Source organism: Hypomesus transpacificus, unplaced genomic scaffold (genome assembly GCF_021917145.1).
Source record: "Hypomesus transpacificus isolate Combined female unplaced genomic scaffold, fHypTra1 scaffold_27, whole genome shotgun sequence".
Taxonomy (NCBI): Eukaryota; Metazoa; Chordata; class Actinopteri; order Osmeriformes; family Osmeridae; genus Hypomesus; species Hypomesus transpacificus.
The window spans coordinates 2649695-2657102 of NW_025813796.1; the positions used below are offsets into that span (position 1 = coordinate 2649695).

The 7408-nt window shown below is 45.2% G+C and overlaps 1 protein-coding gene across 3 annotated transcripts; it reads right to left on the minus strand.

Annotated features, from left to right (window-relative positions):
- Window positions 1-33: 33 nt before the first annotated feature.
- Window positions 34-3907, minus strand: ankrd34ba (ankyrin repeat domain 34Ba). 3 transcript variants are annotated; one of them, XM_047015036.1, is made up of 2 exons: window positions 3880-3907; window positions 34-1959 (listed from the first exon to the last, which is right to left on the minus strand). In XM_047015036.1, the coding sequence occupies exon 2, from the start codon at window positions 1910-1912 to the stop codon at window positions 227-229; it is 1686 nt and encodes a 561-aa protein (XP_046870992.1). In that variant the 5' UTR covers window positions 1913-1959; window positions 3880-3907; the 3' UTR covers window positions 34-226. The 3 variants fall into 3 exon arrangements, with proteins under 3 accessions (XP_046870992.1, XP_046870993.1, XP_046870994.1); XM_047015037.1 differs by lacking the exon at window positions 3880-3907 and adding an exon at window positions 3384-3441; XM_047015038.1 differs by lacking the exon at window positions 3880-3907 and adding an exon at window positions 3128-3216.
- Between the last annotated feature and the right edge of the window lie 3501 nt (window positions 3908-7408).

Genomic DNA, 7408 nt, shown 5'->3' on the forward strand with positions numbered 1-7408 from the left:
CAATATACTTACAAGTTAAGCATAAGACCTCTCTTCAATACATTTTTCTAGTCGGTTACTCACAATTTTACCACCCATGAGATGGAAATTGCCATCCTTGTATCGATAGGCACATACGTGCCTTCACTAAAAAGCTGGGTCGCGATCATTAGCGTTGGCGTAACTGACGAGTGACTGAACAAGACAGATGGATGAATGCACTTCCAAGTCTGTCCACAACAGCCCCTCAATGACCAAAGATCCCGTCAAAGTCTCCCAGGTGCTTGATCTGCTCTGTCTGCATCGAGTGTCTTCTCAGCAGCATTCTCCTGGTCTTCAGCTCTTTTGGGAGGCCAGGAGGAGCCGAAGGTAGCAGGGTCTTCAGGCCTGCTACTGCTCCGCAGACCGCCCTACTTCCTGGGCTGGGGTTGGAGACCGACCCAGAGATGTTGGGGATTGGAGAGTGGTGATGAGGGAATAGTGGGGGCAGGCAGCCGGGTCTCGTCTGGGAGATGGGGTCCAGTTGAAGGGCCCCAGATCCCCTGCGCTCCAGCCCAGAGAGGGCTCTTCTGGTTAGGACTGGGGCTTCTAGAGATTCCCTGGAGCCCAGCAAAGTTGAGGAACGTGACATGACCAGCTTCCTGCTCTCCAGAGGGGCTCTGCCCTCTTCAGGAAAGCCACTGGCCAGCTGAGGGTCGGAGCTATAGTGATCAGCCCCAAGGTGTCGTCTCTGGATGATGTTTCGCAAGCTGGACACAGCCAGACTGGGGAGGGGGCAGCCAGAGTCTTTTCCCCCAATGGAGGTGGAGGAGGATGGGGATCCCTGGCCTGAGTGGAGACTTTGTGAGTGGAGGTTTGGGTGGGAGGCAGAGTGAGAGGAGAAAAGACTTGAGATGGATAACTTTCGGCGTAGTGGCCCCCCAGTTTCCCCCACTTTGTCCTCAGTGTTAATGTTGATGATCTTGTTCTGGTCGGTACTGCAGCTACACTTGTGGGGGATTGTTTTGTCATATTCTTCAGTGTTCAAACCCAGCCAGTTGATCCTGACTGAGAGATCCTCTTCCACATTTCGGAGGTCTTCTGTTGATGAAGGGGCTAAGTTGGAGTGACGGACCAGCAGGGAGGCAGGGATCCTTAGCCAGGGCTCTGAGTTCAGCCTCTGGAGAGGCTGTTGCAGTCTGTCCAACCTGCCCAGGCCTCTTGCACTGGAAGGGGAGGAAGGTTGGGAACTCATGCCCCCCGACCCAGAGCACATACTCTGCTTGAAAGAGAAAATTTGGCGAGGGCCACCAGTGGAGGAAGAAGAGGAACACGGAGGGGAGGTGAGGAGCTGGATCTCTGAGGGAGATGCACAGGGAGGTGCAGCTGAAGAGGGATGCAGCCCATCCCCCTGATCCAGGGGAGCAAGAGGGGGTACGTTGAGGTACTGCCTGGCCCTTGGCTTCCCACAGGGGAATGTGTCCGTGGTGATGATGATCACCTCCTTTCCCTTGGCCTTGCAGGTGTCCAGCAGCAGCTTCAGAACCTCCTGGTCCCCAGTAGTAACTGCATAGAGCAGTGCTGAGCTTCCAGAGTGATCCTCCAGGCCTGGGTCTGCACCACTGGCCAGGAGCAAGGACACCACCGCGGCCCCGGCCTGCCCCATGCAGGCATGCATGAGGGCCGTCCGACCTGATTTGTCCTGAATGTTGAGGTCGGCTCCTCTTTCCAGCAGATACTGAACCAACTTGTCCCTGCTGGCACTCTGTGCATCGACGTGCTGGGTCCTGCAAGCCACCATTAGGGGGGTCTGGCCCTGCCCATCACTCTCATTGATGTAAGCCCCTCCCTCCAGGAGAAGGCGTGTGAGACGCAGGCGGCGTAAGAACACGGCTCGCAGCAGGGGGTTACCTGGCTCGTGAGGGGCCCCTGACACACTGTCCTCCCCCTCCATGGCCCCAGTCTCTGGTCTTGGAACCCTTCTTGCCGCTGGACAGGTGTCTGTGAGAAAGAGAGGATTGTCTTTTTAACTAGAGTTGTTCCATAAAAACAGCTATCCAGTTCAACCATAGAAACGGCAACAAACAACAACTTTGTGTCATTGAAATCTAGTCTTTGTCCACAAGTTTACAGTAGATAACTACATCGGATGGAAGAGATCTAAATGTCTTAGGTGGACTGTATAATCGGGATAATTTTGAATAAACAGTTTCTTTTTACAGTATCAGAAATCAATTTAAAGCTGTGTTTTTCTTCTCTACTGGGTTTCCTATAAACCTTTGTGTTGTTAATCCTTGCCTCCCCTTTCGATCAGAGACTGATGGAAACATGTACTGTACCACAGTGGAATAATACCATTGAAATCCGAAAAATACTGTGAAAGTACATTTGATGTCGATAAGCTTCAGTGCGTAAACTAAAAGCTGTGAATCCCAGTACATATAGAACTGTATTCGACAAGTATGATCCAAATATTTGAATGTATGTCTTTACATCTGCCCCTCTCAGTCGCTTTAAGTCTGCTTTAACCATAGAGAAGCAGTAATTACTCTTATTTCCTGTTGAGAATATATGACAAACAGTGCAGAGGACACTCAGGAGCACAGTGTGGTGTGTGGGCGGCGGGAAAGGAGGGAAAAGCACCTTTGTCTCTTTTCAGGGCAGAGGAAAAAATATATTTTCTCCAAAGATGTTTTTTCATTTTTTACTGAAATGTGAATATTGTGCTGTTTAAAAAACTTGTTTTCGTCATTCAGTTCCAACCTGTGAATCATTCTTAATCTCAGGCTTTCTGTTGTTCGAGCCTGAGGATCAGTGGGGTGGTTACTGTCTAACACCAACGCCAACCACAGTTTCCTTCTGTTTCAATATTATATCTATGAACAGTTTATATTTCCAAATACTAGATATTAAATGTTAAATAGTATCAAGGGTGAATCTTTACAACAAAGGTACATTTACTAACATAACATGCATAATATACATCAAGAGGGGAATGAGTATTTAAATCAAAAGGATTCAACCCATTCAAATAGGTAGCTCGTAAATACTGTATACACAATTGCTGCCTGCGTTCTTTTGGATCAAACCCTTATTCCTGAACATTGTTCTCTTTCGTTATTCTATTTCGCCTTGGCCTTACCATGCCTCGATGTGAAAAATACAGTACCTGACAGGTCACGCTAAGCTGTGTGTATTTTTAACGTGTTTCCATTAGCATTGTTCCAGTTTCCAGGGAGGAGTGAGGCAACAGTGCCGTGTGTGTCTTTGACTCTCTGTCCTGTCAGCAGAGTGCTGTCACGCTCCACCTGTCTGTGGGGGATCCACAGAGGCTACACTTGAGAGTGAAGAGCCCAACTCCAACACTCAGGCTCAGTTAGAAGAGATAGCGTGTGCGTGTTTGTATGTATATATGAAGGGCCCACCAAACAGAGGAGTGAAGAGTCCCCTGGATCCCACTCCTGAAGCTCATGCCAACCATACACAGAGGTGAGAACTGGTAGAAATCGACAGGGGGAGATGGATGGAAAGAGAGAGAGAGATTCACTTCTGGATGCCAGTTAGCTCTTCCAAGCCAAATTCTTTGTTGTTGCCACGTTCTAAGCCACAAATCTAGACTAGGAGAGATATTCTCTATAATCATCAGTTTAGGTTAATTCTGTTTAATGCTATGGTCCGTTTCCCCACAGAGTATCCTATCTTGGATTTTTGTGTACAGAGAGGATAAAGCTTACTTGCAATCAAAGCACACAGGGTTTTCTGGACATTATGATGGATAATGTGGACTCCAAACATTACTACGGACATTACAATTGTCACTCTTTTCATCAAGATTGTGATTAAACCTGACTTAAAATCAGCTACATGAATTATATGAAGCACATCCACGGACAATCCCAACACAAAAATCTAGTTACTCACCAGTCCTTGTGCTCTGCTCAGCCCTCCTTTTCCTACAAGAGCGCTGAAAACCAAATCTCCATTCAGCACGGGTGGTGTTGCGTGAGTGCTGTACTGGGGAAGGCAGAACATTCAGCCAAGGATGTGAGAGTGTGTGTATGTACGCTCCTATGGGAAAAGTGAGAGAGAGAGAGAGAGTGAGAGAGAGAGAGTGATATAGACTACAGTAGGTGTGACGTTTGTCAGCTCCGAGAAACAATTATCCCTAACCAAGTAGTGCGGCGCAGCAGCGAGGAGAGGTGGAGGGGGCAGTTGATGTGAAGAGAGAGAGCAAGATGCTGAAAGAAAAGAAAGGTGAGGGAGATTTTGAAAGAGAAAAAATCACATTGAAGAGACGGAGAGGGCTGAATAATCTTGATACATTTCATATATTTTTAGGAAGGTTCACGATGCATTGTTCATCACTTTACAATGCATTGTTTTTCCTTGTCCTGCTTGTCTTTTAAGGAGTGAACTAAGTACACTAAACTGTTGAAATGACTGCTGAGGGGTCAAGGGCAGAGCTAGAGAAATCTATTTGTTTAGTTCATCAATGACATCTCCATGACAACAGTCAGAGGGATGAGGAGGAGGCGTGCGTGTGTGCGTGCGTTTGTGTGTGTGTGTCCATGCCTATGTATGTGTCCTATTCAGATTTATGAGGTTATGATCACCATCATGGTTCAATGTAATTATTTTTATTAGTAGCATTTCTAATCATTTTATAATTTCATCAACAACAAGCTTTCTCAACAGACTGTCAGAGAGAGACATGAGATGAGACATGGGGAGAGGATGGGAAAACAGACAAATGGTGGCACATTAACAGTTGATGGGACGTACACAAACAGACAGACACAAATAAATGGGAGGACATGTTTTCTTTCCATTGTTGACAGCAATATTTACGACAGGACTAAGGTTGTCCCTTTGTCTTGGTGGTCATGCAGAGGAAATAATGTTATGCTACTGCTAAAAGCATGACACCTTCCATTTCTAAGGTCTGAATAGAGGAGGAGCTGAATAAACCTAGGCTCCCATCCACACTGAAAAACATGCCAAATCACTAATGAATGAATTATCCATCGTGAGCACATCTGAATGAAAATCACCCACCTGCTTGACCGCCGTGCTCTTTGCAGGTGCAGGCTGAGGCTCTAACATGCCAAAACCAAGACATGTCAGAAATATATTCTAACACTCAGAAACCTACATTAAAACATGAATCAGGCATAGAAAACCTCATATTAGATTCCGTCTACCTCAACATCAAACCTTATTTGCTTAAAAACTGTAATTGTTATGTTGATGTGCCCAGTGCACAAAAATATTCTTTACTTGTAGGGTACACATGTTCAAATAATGCTTGCTTTGAAAAGTACAACAAAAGGCCCTATATAAGGCTTTGGCACAACTGCTTTATGTCCTCGGTTAGCCGTTGCCATAGGAACAGAGCAGCCTTGTTTGAAAGGAAAGGTGAGATTTTTACCACCAGATGGGGACATCTCACCTATCCTCAGACAAGACAAGAAGTATTGGTTGAAATGTGCTAGGCTCTGCTGTTTAGGAAGTTTTGAGTTGAGCCTTGGAGAGATAGACTCACATTACACTACATGTATTAGGATTTCTTATTTTATTATCTCTGATAGTTTGCTAATTACAATGGCGTCAATTCAGAGTGCAAATTATACAATGACAATCGGCAGGGGCGCCGCCAGGAATTTTGGGCCCGATTTTTTTTTCTTTTTAATTTCTATTAGTTTTCTATTTTTGGGGGCCCCTGTCAGCCAGGGTCCCTTGGAATTGCCTTAACTTTTACCCCCTATATGGCGCCCCTGACAATCGGGGGGTCAACTTTTTCTCCAGGGCGTAAAGTAATATTTACGATTACAGGTAAGAACAATATATAAATGTATTGACCCCCGACCTGTTGTGTTTACCTCTTTTGGGGGGTCCAAGTCTTAATTATGGGGGGTCAAACCCCCCAATCCCCCCCGTAATTCAAACCCTCCATCAATTGGATGGAAACATATTTTAATTCACCATCAGTCACATCCTTGCATTAAATACTTTCAAAAAATCAACTTGTACAGATAATGTTTCTTTTCAAACAGTGCTCTTGTTGCCTTTGAACATATGTTTATGCTCCAAATATCAATAAAACAGTTTGTGGTGGGTCATTTTAGGGACTTATGGGTGGCAGTTATTTTGGGAGTGACAGACATACAGTATTCATAATCCTCCATAATCCTTCAGTGCTTGTTCCATCAAGCAGAGGGCAGTTATCAAACCCCCTGACACTGCAGACCCACTCAAGTATCTTACTCATCTTAGGAATATGTTATCACAAACTGGTGTTACCAGCGTTGGCCACAGTGCAAACACCCTTGTCAGAACAAATATGCTAATAACTATTATAACAATAAAACAATTCAAACCAATGTACTTGAAAGCGATGCAGGCCAATAAAAGGAAATTGACCAAATGGAACATAGCTTTTGAGAAGAGTTGCCAGGTCAAACCTTCTTTTGACCTGATAACAACAACAAAAAAGCTTTCTGAAGGCTCTATGTGCCAGGTGAGATAACTCTGATAACCCTGCAGAGATGACAAGCTACTACCTGTCTGACCCCTGCTAGGGGACCAGGCACACAAGCCCTGGCTTAATTTCTGACACACACATACACACATACACACAAGATTGATTTAACAATAGCAATTGGAATGATTTAGACACAGCTTTGACTTAGGAGGTAAGTATCAGTAACTATGTGGCCAGCTGTGATGCAACACAAGTGTGTCCTTGCGCTCTCCTTCCTCCACAGCAAAACTGTTCCTCATCATACCCACACACTCCCTCTCCCCCTCCCCTCCCCTCTCCCTGTCTCCATCCACTGTTATGGCACAATGTTTAAGCCTCTAAACATTTTTTCTTTCTTTCATTTGGCTGTGTTGTATGTTGTTTTATTGGTATATGGAGAGGTCAGGTTAGGAGAGTAGCCTTCAGGAGAGTAGCCTACAGTAAAGTAGGATCAGGCGAATCTAGTCTGAATGCCGGATGGTTAAACTACTCTCTGATTGGAGAGGTTGTCATTATACTTCACAAATCCTTCAAAAATCCCAGAGGACAAGCTTACTATTGAGGTGTAAACTTATGTTCTCATGTTTACAGTACCCAAGTGTGAGACACTCACCTGGATGTGTTTTGTTTCAGAACAAGACTTTATGAATTCCCATTCACACTACAGTTACAATGTTCCCTGTAAAAAAATTCTGATACTCTTACTCTTTTCTTGCAGTAGTGTGTGATAGTTCTGTACCATCTTTTTTCCTTCATGCATCACTTTTCCCCCTCTTTGTGTGCTTACCAATGCATTAGTCAGCATGTTTGAGCTTTTCTGAACCTAGCTCAGGGCAAGCCGCCAGAAAGAGGAAGAGGAAGGTTTGGTTGCTTTTGTGTTTCAATTTCCTAAGCGTAAGTGGGTGAGGAGTGGGCGCCTGGGCCCCTCTC

Coding starts and splice junctions, on each gene's coding strand:
- ankrd34ba (XM_047015036.1), bottom strand. CDS start 1,912: ATGGAGGGGGAGGACAGTGTGTCAGGGGCCCCTCACGAGCCAGGTAAC.